The 13,842-nt window shown below is 36.4% G+C and overlaps 1 protein-coding gene across 16 annotated transcripts in view; it reads right to left on the reverse strand.

Annotated features, from left to right (window-relative positions):
• The window catches only part of BAZ2B (bromodomain adjacent to zinc finger domain 2B), a 118,913-nt gene that overhangs the window by 43,191 nt on the left and 61,880 nt on the right, over positions 1-13,842 (reverse strand). For 14 of the 16 annotated variants that reach the window (XM_085067261.1, XM_085067259.1, XM_085067262.1 and 11 more), the window contains 6 exons: positions 11,693-11,854; positions 11,120-11,310; positions 7,089-7,301; positions 6,013-6,411; positions 3,206-3,815; positions 1,735-2,031 (listed from right to left, as the gene is read on the reverse strand). In XM_085067261.1, coding sequence (XP_084923387.1) covers positions 1,735-2,031; positions 3,206-3,815; positions 6,013-6,411; positions 7,089-7,301; positions 11,120-11,310; positions 11,693-11,854 — 1,872 coding nt within the window. The remainder of the gene's footprint in view (positions 1-1,734; positions 2,032-3,205; positions 3,816-6,012; positions 6,412-7,088; positions 7,302-11,119; positions 11,311-11,692; positions 11,855-13,842) is intronic. The other 2 variants (XM_085067263.1, XM_085067256.1) reach the window with 2 other exon arrangements.

Consider the following 13,842-nt stretch of genomic DNA (forward strand, 5'->3'; position numbering starts at 1 on the left):
GGTCCTTTTGAAATCCATTTTCCTCTAAGCTTCCCATAACCTCTTCCTCTGAAATTGTAAACAGAAAACCTAACTATCCAATACTTAGCTGCTTGTCTTGTTTGCTGCTCTCAAGTATTGCTAATTTAATTCTTCGCATGCCTGTTTTTCTGGACAAGACCATATATAATTTTTTCAGTAAAGAAGATGCAAATTAAAACATGCTTTAAAGATCCATACATTCTAACAGGGTCAGTCTTCCTAGAGCACTGTGTATAGACTGCAGTCAAATGTCAAATGCAGAACATTTCCAGAACTACTTCAGTTTTTCCAAGTTCAAACAGACGTGTTTGGTGCTTATCCAGCAACTGAATCAACAGTATCACAAAGACAACTGCCAAATGTAGGGTTTTAGCGTGAAAGGCTGATCCTTTCCTCAGGCCTCTCAGACAGCTGTAGGACATAAACCATGTATGCAGACCAACTTTTGGAAGAGGCACTTCTCAAAAAGGTAGTTTGGACCTTCTGTCAAGAATGTGACACATCTCTTCCCTGGAAACGGACATGAGTGAGTACTGTTATCAGACTGACACCCCGGCACTTGCTCCAGCCTCTTACAGCCAGGAGTGTCACATGGCACCACAGCACCCACTGCCACATGAGGTGCCAGCAGTTCCTTCCAGATGAGGTGAAGAGTCCTCTAGAGAAAGAACCAAGGAAATGTCTGCGCTCAGATGACAAACTTTAGACACAGGTTTGCAATCTTAACCTAACACGACTGACCATTGCATTATTTTGAATGGTCACAGTGCAGGGATGGAGGCTGTTTTTCCAAATAAAAGTGAAGTGGAAAGTCCAGTGCAAAACAGATACAGAGAAGAGACCACAATACCCCTTCAGTGACTGACCAACTCTAGGTAAAACGTTCACAAAAATATTTTTGTTGTATTATGTTGATTCTTACTAGGAGATTCTTAGGTGTAGTATTATTACACCTAAAGCAAGGACACAAAACTTATTTATTCTACCTCCTACCCCTGTAAACGGAAAAAATCTGCTATCAGACTTTTCAAAGCATCATAAATCAACACAGATTCCTCAGAAAAAAAAAACGAAACCTTTTCCATTTAGCTATTTGGATTACTCCTAATCCATATGAAATCTTTTATAAACTGTACAATTAATAGGCCTGTTTCTGGGATAAATATTAGGTAGATCACTTTATACTGCTTCACATATGAGATAGAATGAAGCTCCTATTCCACCAAATCCAAATACAAAAACCTATTTATAAGCAGATAGCCCCATTTAAAAATCTGCTTACAGGCACATTAAACATCAGGTCTATAACTCAAAGTAGTAAACGTGATTTAACTTCATTGAACCCATGTAAATTAAGAAGTGTGACTTCCAAAAATGCATTCTTTACTGTAGTCACAGTAATTACTAAATCTTGCAATTTAAGTCACCAAATGAAAGATTATAAGCACTATATAATATCAGGCAAATGCTAAATATACGTTTCATGAACTTTGCTGAGACTATCTTGCACCCTGATCAACTTGCATCTGAAAACCTCAAGTGAGGCGGACTCTGCCACATCCCTGCAGCAGCTGTTCAGTGAATCACTGCTCTTATGGCAAAAATCTCTTGAGCTATCACTTGATACCAGCACCTGGACTATTTTTGTGACCACTTTCACAACACATGGACCTTAGACATCACATGGTAGAAGAACAGAAGACAGTGAGATACCACAGTGAGTACTTGGCGTGAGGGTAGAGGGTCCTGTCCCAAGGAACACCGCAGGCTGGGACTCAGGACATAAGGCAGCTGGTGCCGAGCTGGGCGTCTTTGCTACTTGGAGATTAAGCGGGGTGGAATGAGCTGTAAGACCAATGGAAGAGCTCTTCACAGAGGATGAAGTTTTATTCAGTTTCAGTGGAGTTTTTTCTCCCTCAGTGTCAGTATCTGATTCATCTTGGTCTTTATCATCCTCATCATCTTCCTCATCAGACCCTTCTGTATCTGATTCAGAATTACTGTCAGATTCTGTTTAAAAAGAGTGTGGCAAAAGGCATATTATGATTTGGTAAGTACTGGCAAGTACATTAAAGTTCTGACACTTGCAAAGTCTTTTACATTATTGAATACGTTTTTTTAATAACATCTCTTGAGTATAAATAGAAGGTTCTAATTAACTACTTAAACTTTAAAATTACTACAAATATGACAGCATTAAGTAACTCTGCATGATAATACACTGTTCTTTCAAATAGAAAGAGATGAGTGACAGAAGCTGCAGTATTTCAAGACTGTTTACCCCAGAATGAGGTACAGCTAAATCATCCCATTAGCCAGGCAGCAGCTCGGCACTACTCCAGGAAGGACATTTCACAGGGTGTGAAATCCATCATGAAGAGGAAGAAAACAACAGAACTGGGTACAGGCTGAAAGGTGTCAGAATCGAAAGTATGGCAATCTGGGCAAAGGAAGAGTCAGAATCAGGGACAATCAGGGTAAGGAAGTAAAGGTGAGCTACAATCCTGAGATAAAAAGATTAATATAGGGTGTGTAGATGAGAGGGGGAAGAGAATGATGAAGGTGGAGGCTGGACCCAAGGGATATCAGCACACGGGAGAAAGGAGTGACTGCAAATACAATCAATTCTTTCAAACAGGCCTTGCCATTCCAAATTGCATAATCTGGTCTGCAGCCCTTAAAACTGTCTAATTATTTGCTCATGGACAATTGTGCTCCTGAATGAGGCAGAGAAACATACTTTTCTTGCCACTTTTGACAATTTGAAATCCTTTGTTTAGTCCCCCTCTGGTTAGGAAAGCCTGTTTTCCAGCTGGGCTCTGTCCGCCAGAATTATTAATCATCAATCAGCCTTAATCTCCATGCCTTCCTGAGCACCTTGGCACTTCAAGCGGCAGGCTGGGTGACTAATGTGAAAGGCAGGTCTCTGATAGCCTTTCCAAAAGGCTATGGAGCCACCTTACATGGACAGCTGACCAAGTATCAGAACACCCCAAACATGATATTGGATATGATACAATGGGGAATGGGGACACGTGCTGATCTCAAGGATATGTGTATGACACTGTGTGGGCCATACTGGCCCAGTATTTCCTCCCCCTATTTTAAAATATGGTGGGAAATACAAGTTTTCAAAACTCAAAAAATAAAGTTTCTGCTTTTCCTATTAAAAAGGTTAAACCACCTGATTGGCTATCATCAGAATCATCATCTTCATCGTCCTCATCTTCATCTTCATCATCGTCGTCATCATCATTTGAGTCGTCAGAGTCTTTACTGCTGGGGGCATCTGAGTCTACCCCTCTGAACTGCTCCACCACCAGTTTTGCAGAATGAAGGCGGTGTTGTGGTTTTACTGCATTTACTGCATTATTGCTGACTGTCTTATCCTTTCCTGAACCAGGTAACACAGGAGAGGTAGAGGGCATAACAGCTGTCCGGTTACCAGTTGCTTTTTTCCCACATGCACTCAAGTTTATTGGCAAAGAAAAGGGGGCACTACTAGAAATGGCTACACTTTCATTGATCTTGGTCTGGGGTTTCGGTTTCGTAGTGAGTGCAAGAGGAGCCTCCTGGATGACGGTCTGAATAACTCCATTGGGTTGGTGATTACCTAAAAGTGCATTTGTCAGGAATGGGTTAGAATGGTTGTTTTCCAAGGACGTGAGTTTTTGATGAGCTGGTGAACTAGATGTTGGTTTGGGGCTTGACAAAGCTGCAATAACCTTCTTCAGGTTCTTAGACGATTCCTGTTTCTTTAGCTGTGCTGCTGGGAATGTCTGTTTATGTTGTTCCTAAAGAAATAAGAAGACAGGAATAAAATGTGGAGGTGTTTGTTTGGCTTTCTTTGATATTCAGGCATGAGAACTCTAGGAAATTTCAAACATCTGCTAAGCTATTTTTAGAAAGTCAAAAGCAGATACCAGCTACAACAGATGAGATAAGTAACTACTTGTAATGCAAGTTTTTGATGATTATTACTGTAAATCAAGTAGGAAAAGACAAATTGAACTCAAGATGAAGTTGATCCAAATTATGTAGGGAAGTTTTCTGGCCTGCTACAATGTTCTAGACAGAAACTTTCATAAAGATATTAATCATCCTGAAAAACGCCATTTTTAGAAAAATAATACTACTCTTGGGTACCTGCAAAGGAAAACCTCCCCTTATTACTTAATTCAGTATATAAAAATCTCATTGGTGAATGTACAGTTCCCTTAATAATTCATTCATTTTAAAGCACAAGGTAAATACAACACACTAATGGCCACAATACTAGAAAACCAATAGAAGACTCTTGGTGTAGAAAAATTTTATTTAAAAATAAGGGAAAAGGTATTACTCGGAAATGCTGTGACATGTTAATTGTTTAACTGAAAAACTAGTACTTGAAAGTTCTTCACATAAAACTTTATCAGTAATGGCTCAGAAATGCATGTAAAGCTTACAATGTCTTTAGTCTAAAGACTCTTCCGAAGAAAAAAGCCCCACATCATCTTCAATGGAAAACAAAATGGATAAAGATGGTACATTTAAAATCAGTTCTTAAAAATAAGGTCAAACACAATACATTCTTGAAGTTACTAACATTTAAAACTGAGTATGAAATTATGAAGATCTCTAAAATAAATACTCACACAGTGCATACCTCCAGCAAAAGTTTTACAGAAATCAAACTCCTAAATGGGTGATCTATCACCAGCTAAAGACTCATAACCTAAATTTGAAAGCAGAAGCCTCTTCCAATACCAAAGATGTATGTTTTCCTAATTACAATTTATTTAGCTAGTCTGAGTAAGTGATAAGCTTATTTGAATTTTACCACGTAACTGGAAATTGGAAAGGAAAAACAAGTTTTTACCTTCTAGTCTATCAATAAAAACTAAGTATTTTTCGGTCCTCACTGAGGACCTGTGAGTTAGCTGTGAATCAAAATTCAGTTTACTACTCCCAAATACTACTTAGTTTAAAACAAAATTTGAAAATAATAAAATAATAATGACAGTTGAGTTGGTAAATGTATTTTTTATATATTTATTTTTGTATATATTGTAAGCCTCAATGTTTGTAAAATGCTACATTTTTATTCTCTTCTAATCCCCATTCAAAGCTCACTGAATGGAAAATTCATCAGCAGTCACCGTAATCACTATTAACAAAATAAATTAACACAGAATCTAAAAATTTTAGAAGCCACAGAACTGTTAAGACAGACATACAAACTTATTGCACAGTCCTGACCAGTAAAAAGGAAGATAAATTGAGGGAGGATGGTGAGGCCCTGGCACAGGGTGCCCAGAGAAGCTGTGGCTGCCCCTGGATCCCTGGAAGTGCCCAAGGCCAGGTTGGACACTGGGGCTTGGAGCAGCCTGGGACAGTGGGATGTGTTCCTGCCCATGGCAGGGGGGTGGAACGGGATGGAGCTTTAAGGTGCCTTCCAACCCAGGCCATTCTGTGATTCTACAAAAACTATTGAAATAGCCATACTGAGTTTTTCAGTTATTAGTGCATGAATTCCTGTCTTTAAAGAGCAAACAAAACTCAACATTACTTGAAACTTTTTTTTTTAATGGCTTTCAGCTTCTTTGTTCAAAATCATAGTTAAAACAGGTGATTTTAATTACTGACTTGAAACTATCCAACTTGAAAGAAAGTGAAGCCATGCTTACATACGAGATATGTGAAGTATTAAATCAACATTCTGACTTAAAGTAGAAGCACAAGAAAAATATCCAGGCCACAATTTATGCATGAGTACTTTTCTTATTTTGATTTTAGATGTACATTGTCCTTAGGAGATGACCCACACCATCTAGTTAATTTTCACCATTCAGAAATCCAGATCAACTCTAAAAACACATAAATCCCCATGACTATGAAAATACGTATACCTATAATTTTAATACACTGTATTTAAAAGAGCTTGATGCCACAATGTTACATCTTTTTAGGCAGATGACACAGGTTATGAGTAACCAAAACTTCACTCACCCGTTTTGATCTAACATCGCTGGTCAAAGTGATAGATTCTTCAGAGGTATCTTTATTCCCTGCTTTGAGCAGATCAGGGGAAGGAACTATGAGTTTTAAGTAGGTCTCCTTTTTGGCTTGATGTACCAAAGACAAAGGTTTCACATTAGGAACCAATCCCGTAGACTGTATTACACTTGTGTGCTTGTTCACAGATTCCTCCTTTGCCTGAGAGCTTTGAAAAATAAATGGAAGCTGCTGTGACAAAACCTGAGGCTGCTTCTGCTGGGACTGGAATGATGAGTGAGTCTGGGAATCAGACACAAGAGGTATCTGCTGGTGTGTTCTTTTTTCTTGTGACTTTTCCTGTGTTTTCTGTCCATCAGTTTTCATATCTGTTACACCACTATGCATTAGCACCTGCAAAATATTTGGTTTTGACTATTCATTATCAAAGTTAAAGAACCTTTTAAACTGACTAAGCACATGATCAGCGTGAAACAATTATAGTAGTCTTGGCAGAGGAGGACCAATAATAATTTTCAAATCAGTCTTGTAATATATTTATTGTTCACTTTGGGTTTTTTCCCCCAGATACTTTCAGCATGCAAAGACAACATTTACTAGAGGAGTATTAAACCATGGTTGTTCTTAAATGTATTTCTGACTGTAAACCTAACAGGATACCAAAGATTCCAATCCTCTGTTCTACTACTAGGAAAACTAATCACTCTACTAGGAAAAAAGCAACTGCCAAACCTGTATCCATAATGACATACTATCAATGCACTACCTGCACACAGTACTTAATTTCTCTGTATTTCCTACTTTACCACAAAAATAACAGTCTACCAACTGCAAACTCCTAGCCTTTAAAGAACAGCAATACATAGAAATGCATGCACATGAAAGCACAAAAAAAAAAAACAAACCCACAAACAGAAAACCCTGAAGCAAACCTATATTCTTATAGTATTCTTAGCATTTATTAATGTGCAGTTAAATAATTTTTCACTATTTATTCACAGTCGTGAGTAGGTCTATTTGTCACAAACAGCTTGCAGCAACAAGACTGAGCAGCAGAGTGAGGTTTATACCTTGTTCTTGCTTTCGTGATGTGCTTCATTTTCAGAATCAGATTCATCATCTTCACTCTCTTCAGCACTCTGGTCCTCCTCTTCCTCCTCCTCTTCATCCTCCTCTAGGTCATCAGAGTCACTACTACTTATACCTTCACTTGAGGTGTCAGAAGAGGAGCCTGAATCACTGTCGCTGTTACTAGAGCTTTCCACTGCTTTTTTTCTGGGCTTCTACCAGGAAGATGAATTCTCTGTTAATGCTTCAGTTTTAATGTGTTATATAATCTTATTATTACACATAATCTTTGAAACAAAGATGAGTGACACTTTGGAGTAAAGTGATCCACAATCCTTAAAGAGAAAATACTTTACAAGACGATGAAAATTAAAAACTGGTCACCAAGTTCCACTGAAGTGTTTTTCTGACCACCGCGGAGAGAACAGTTGACATCACTACATCACAAAGCAATAATGTCAAATTTAAGCCTAGAACACTGACCTAGAATTTGGGTCTAGTAAACCTCCACAGAATGTGCCAATTCCAAAATAATTTATACCCAAAACTTATATTGCAAATTAGCACAGAAATAACAACAAATATTGGTTTATCGAATAAGCCAATATTCAGTGGCACATTCATTTGACTACATTTCTTAACTTTCCATTTCACAGTATGAGCTGTACAGCAATGTACAGTTTTGAGGACTGAAAAGAATATGTTCATCAAATTGCTTCTGGGATTTGCTTCTGAAAAAAATGGACCAAAATCCACTGAAATACTCTGATAGCTACATTATATTGAAACTCTTGTAAAGAGCAAACTTGCAGACCAGAATGAGAAAATAAAAGAAGCAACAAAGAAGAATGTAGGAAAAAAAGAAAGGTATAAAAAAATTGCAGGAACCCTAAACATTGACAGTACAAGACGGCATTTTGAATGTGCAATGGATGGGGAAAGTTAGCTTTTTTTGGGGAGCTAAATAAAACAAACGTGTATTTTACAAACCCTTCTGAAGGATGTACATGTGGACTTAAGTGCTATGATGGTGGCTATGTAAAAGAGACATGAAAGTACATATTGCTGTACTAAAGCAGCTATTTAAAAGTTTAAAGTTTAGTATGCCTTTAAACTGCAATCATTAAAGGCAGTTTGCAGAATTATGTTAGGAAGTAGAGAAACATGTGAAACCAAGATTACAGACGTGAAGCAGCAGCAATGAGAGTGATGCACCATCTAAACAGGGCATGTACAGCCACTGAGGGGCTAGACCCAAGGAAGACAGATGCACAGCCAATTAGGTGACTGGAGGGCAAAAAAAAGCTGCAGCAATTCTAAATAACAAGGCAGACAGGAACATGAGTGAGAATGTCTTAAAAATACAAGATTTCTAAACGAAACTTTCTCTGAAAGGTTACCTTTTGTATGTAAGAAATAAGTCACTGACAGTGTACCAAATTAGCACAAGGACATCTATCTTCAACACTATTATGCTCAACAGATGTACTGTGATATATCACAAATATTTGGCATAGTTTTGAAGACCAGCCTTTGGACAGGTTTTGATTTATCATTGTTATGTAAGTCCTTCGAATGATCAAATACACACTCTTGACATAAGAAAACAGATGACAACTTAGAACTACAACTTTGAGGATCAGATGTTTTTATCAACTCAGTTGTCATTTTTCCAACACTACAGGCAAAAAAAATCATAGAACACAAGTTACTATCAGACTGCATTCTGCACTTTAGGATTCCCTAACATGGCAGGACAACAGGACTAGAATTCAACCAAAAAAGAAAACATTGCACAAAAAGTAACTCTTCAGATTTTCATCAACTGTAAAAACAGTTTGATTTCAGGTTTGACTTTTTCTTTTTTTCCTAAAAATAAAACAATATTTTAACAATGTATTTAGATACCATCCTCAAAAAGAAATTACAGCCAAGGAGATGCCTGAAGAAATCAGAAGATAAACACTAAAAAAACTAAAACACTAAAGAAAAAAATGTTTGGAGAACTATAATAAAATGTTTCAAAGTAAAACATGCTTTTTAGAAGAGGAAAATGTTATGCTTTGAAATTTAAAAATGTAACATAACTTGTACAGAGCCTGGCACAAAATACTCCCATCTGCCATCAATACAGAATACTACTTATTCCTCTGACTTCAGTTCCTCCTATGGCTTCATTTTAACACATTGAAATAATCATCCTCATGTTGGAGTTTTCACTTGGAGAAATTTGTATGTTTTGATACAAAAGGTTGTTCAAATCAGTACAAATACCAATTACCTGAAAGTTTCAGAGGAAAAGAAGTTATGAACATAAGCATACTAAGATTAGGAGCAACAAACTCCTTTTCAGTATTAAAAAATTTACTACAGGAATGTAGGAAACTGACAACCTGAAATTTATCTGCATGAGACAGAGGACTTAAAAGTTAAGACAGAGAACACAACATTCTTAAGAAATCAATTCCATACTTTTACAGAAACTCGTTATTTAGTCAAATGAAACTGCAGTTTGGAATCAGTGCCCACAACAAAAGAAAGTCTATCAATAGTACGAAATTTATACTTCAAGACGAATGGTAGCATGAAGGAGAAGATAACAGTGCTGACAAACACTCTGGCTGAAATTGGGGGGGGAAAAAACTAGGTAAAAAGAGGTAAAATTTTCCAGTGGTACTCAAACCAGCAGGTAACTAGCTTCACTGGCTCAGTTTTCTGAATAAAGCAAAGAGCCAAAAAGTAAGAAAAGAGTCTGTTCATTTACTTATGATATAAACTTTTGGAAAGGTATTTAGAGATATTAAAAGACAGCAATTTATTTGGTATTCTGCCTAACTGCAGTAGCAGTCAGAAATGCAGAAACACCATCTGGAAAGAGCTTTACCTCTGCACCACAGAAACCAAGTTAAATTTTGCTCATAGATATCCAGGATAAAAGCAGAATTTTAGAAAAGAAAGAGCCATTTTTAGTATTTAAGCTTGAAAAAAGTCAAAGACTTCCCAAATACCTTTAACTAACTAAATACTTTCAAAAGCTGTCAACTGTTGAACACATGAGGAATGTTTTGAGGGAAAATATTCTTTCTTAATAATTTCCCTATTGTCCATATATTAAACACTGTGTATCACTACACAATTATAAGTAACCATTTTAGTGCTAACCCCTGTTTTTACGTCAATACATCAACCACCAGCTGTCCTTTGAAAATGCCAACCTCTCACCTAAGAATATTCAGATTTGGTAGCTGAATGTAGTTCAGAAACAGAAAGAATGAAAGAGGCCCAATTCACTCACAAAACAAAAAGAACAAAAAATATTTTAGCCTAGATGGCTGCCAGTAGAGAATTACCCACTTAGCTTCTATTCTGACAGTAGTCACCTTCCCAGTATACCATTTTTTGTGTTTTGCTTCAATTGTTTTGATTCCAAGAGTGGCAAAGTTCTTAGAGTGCTCAGGTCAGTATGTAAGGTTTACTAATACACTGAAACTACTCATGTCTTTCATATTAGATGGCTACAATTTTTGCTGAAACACAGCACTTAATAATAGTTCTTCCTTCTGATAAATAGGAAACTACTTCCAGAAAAGAATTTCTCTTTAGTTCAAAAATTTGTGTTTTCATAAAATACATGAAAACATAATTTAACAGAAATAATCTATAATGTTATAATACCAATATATATACTGTAACATAATATCAAAGCTTTTGGTTAAAACATACACTTAAAAATGTAGATAAATAAAATAAAACAAGATGTAAGACACAGCTATTAACTTATTAACTAGTGAAATTAGCACTAATGGTAACTCTTGGTTCATAAGTATGTCAAATAAACACGAGTTAAAAAAATTCCAAAAGCCAATACATACAAAAACCCCCTACAGAGACGAGGGTACAGATCTTGCTCTAATAAATCAGAAAAACCCAAAACATTTTTTACTTGGAAAGAACACTTTAAAATGCTCCTGTGTGCTGAACACTTATAGTCATTTTTTTTGTCCAAATCTTCAGTTTCTTTCTGTGTATTTACCTTGTCTTTGATTTTGTCAGCCCTGGCATCCAAAAGCTGAACTTTGCTTTGCTCCTGGTTGTATTTGCGTCCTCCTGCTCCTGAGGTTACAGTTTTCACTGGTCCTGCCGTCGTTGCAATGCTAGTGGAGAGCACGGATGTGCTGAGAGCAGAGACTGCAGTGGTACTACCATTCAGTGATCCATTTACACCTGAAGATGACAGTTTTACAAAGTAACACTCAAAATAAATCTGAAGTAACAGATACTTTCTTTGCGATGCCGCAGTCACACTAACACTCTAAAGACATCTAACAAGATACTAGACTACTTACAGGCTACTTGCCACATAAACTAAAATTTGCCATCCAAGTGTCAGTGTAATTTGGACTTATTTTAGTTTAAACATACAGAGCACCCATGATTTAAAGGCCAAACATATACTTGGTATGAACCATCCTTAGCTAACAGAACCAATTTTTATAGAACTGTTTTAGGAATGTGAAGAATGATGAAAGTTACGCGTGAATTTCATGTCCTGCTGCATGTGCAGAAAAGTTCAATCTGATCATTCCCTGACAAATTCAGCCATTACCTTTGTCTGTATTGCTCCGACTACTTTTTCCTGTAGCTCTTGAGTGGAATGAAGCAGAATCATGATTCTGTGCAGGAGGTGCAAACAGTGTGGGAATTCCCAAGAGTGGTGGGAAAAAAGCTGCCCCTGGACGAGAGTGAGTGTCTGCTGTTCGCCACCATTCTGAACCACAAAGGAAATAAAAACAAACTCCAGTTGTTCTAATACTGTATTTAAGTATTTCAGTAAGCATATTGCTAAGCATAATCCAAAGCAGATTTATTAAATCTAGAAGAACAAAACATTTAGGAACTTCTCAACAACAGACAGGTCTTCAGTAATTACAACCATTCTGGTAAAGATGGCAATGTAGTTTTATTTAAATGCATTCTGAAAAATAAATACTTAGTAGAAAGTTACGTGACACTCATCACCCCAGAATGAAACTGCTAGTCTTATAAACTGAATCAGCATTCGCAGATCACCCTTTCACATCATTACCTCAGCAGTCTTCCTACCTCAGAACTATGACGTAACACAATACCTTTCAGTCACCTCTGCTCTTCAAGTTACTAACTTACCTTAAACATACTCCACATAGCTAAATTTAATATTAAATCTCACTCCTTAACTTGGCTTCCATTCAAATAGGTTAAGTATTTTTGAGCACAGTTTTTGAAATTCTACTAACCACTGCACAGATAAATGATTGAAAGCATTATTCCAAAGAGCAACACACATTTCAAGAACGCCGGTCTCTTAGTAACAAAGAATGATAACTGTGAGTGCCTTTGTTAATATTAATGAACTTCACGGTGCAATAGAAGCTTCTTGAAAGAACTAAAAAGGAATAAATACTTAAATAATACTTTAAAACACAAAGCATCTATGTGCCAGCCAGCAGAAATATAAAGATAACATGGTATTTAAGGGCATTCTTCTCCAGAAGTCAGCAGCTATCTACAAGCCTAAGATGAAAAATGTGACAAATCAAGGACCATATAAAAGACTTACCAAAAAAGAAAATTGTTTACACAGTTTTATATTTTAGGCACTAAATCTGATCTTTCTTGACATTTATCAGAGAAGCCACAATGTAATTTTTATACAAATACTGAGGCCCCAATAATAGCCAGTATTAAAAAAAATCTTTACACTATAAATCAGAACATCTGTAAAATTACAGATTTTCAATTAAAAAAAATCCTGTGACTTCGTGCATTTATGCACACAATTTAAAAATTGTTCTGGATCTCATATGAGGAGAAATAGGGAACTCCAAAAAGACTGAAGATTTTTGCTTTGACAGAAACACGGTCTGGTTTGAGAAAAAAAATTGGTAGCGTTTCACTTGTTGTGTTTTGTTTTTTAATAAAAAGTTAACGAACTTCCTTTTTTTGAAAATTAAAGAAACTTCCAGATCTGATAACATCAAAACAACACAACTCCATTGTTCAACTTAGAATGGTTTCACACACTAGTATTATTGCTCTTCATAAAGACAACACACTGAATTAGGGTTTCATTTAGAGAAAAAGCTATTGATTTATATACTTCCGAAGTTGCTAACATTCTCATGAGGGTGAATGTAAACCTCTTTCCAGGGGCAACTTACTGCTCCAATGCACCTTCTTATTTTCAGCAATGGATGAATACGAAGAAAGCAAATAAAAAATTTTTGTTTACTTGATTAGAATGCTTTAATTATTCAGGAAGTAGTGCCATATTAACCAATTAAACTAACAGTATGTGATAGATTCCATAATTGTTCCACAAAGGTGCTTTGTCTCTTTGACCTGGGAATATGTCAAAATAATTTATTTGTAGTTTAATCTCCCTGGCAAAGCATAAGGACTCCCAGCCCTAACTCACCATGTATCATGAGCACCTGACACAGTATGCAATCAAGTTTATTGCGGAGACTACTTAATAGACTATTGAGTGCTGCAAAGAAAATAAAGAAATGAATTGGAATAAAAAGAACCTCTCTAACCTAATGCATGCATTAAGATGCCTTTGCCTTCTCTTAGTAAGAATAATTGATCATTTTTATGAATATAAAATTATTTTATCAGATACTAGAAAAATGCATTTTAAAATTTGAAGATTATTAAGAATCAGATTGAGATTGCCAGACACTGTTGGGTTTTTTTTAAAATACCACAGGAGTG

The sequence above is a fragment of the Lichenostomus cassidix genome, chromosome 7 (assembly GCF_008360975.1).
Source record: "Lichenostomus cassidix isolate B80296 chromosome 7, HeHo_3.0, whole genome shotgun sequence".
NCBI lineage: Eukaryota > Metazoa > Chordata > Aves > Passeriformes > Meliphagidae > Lichenostomus > Lichenostomus cassidix.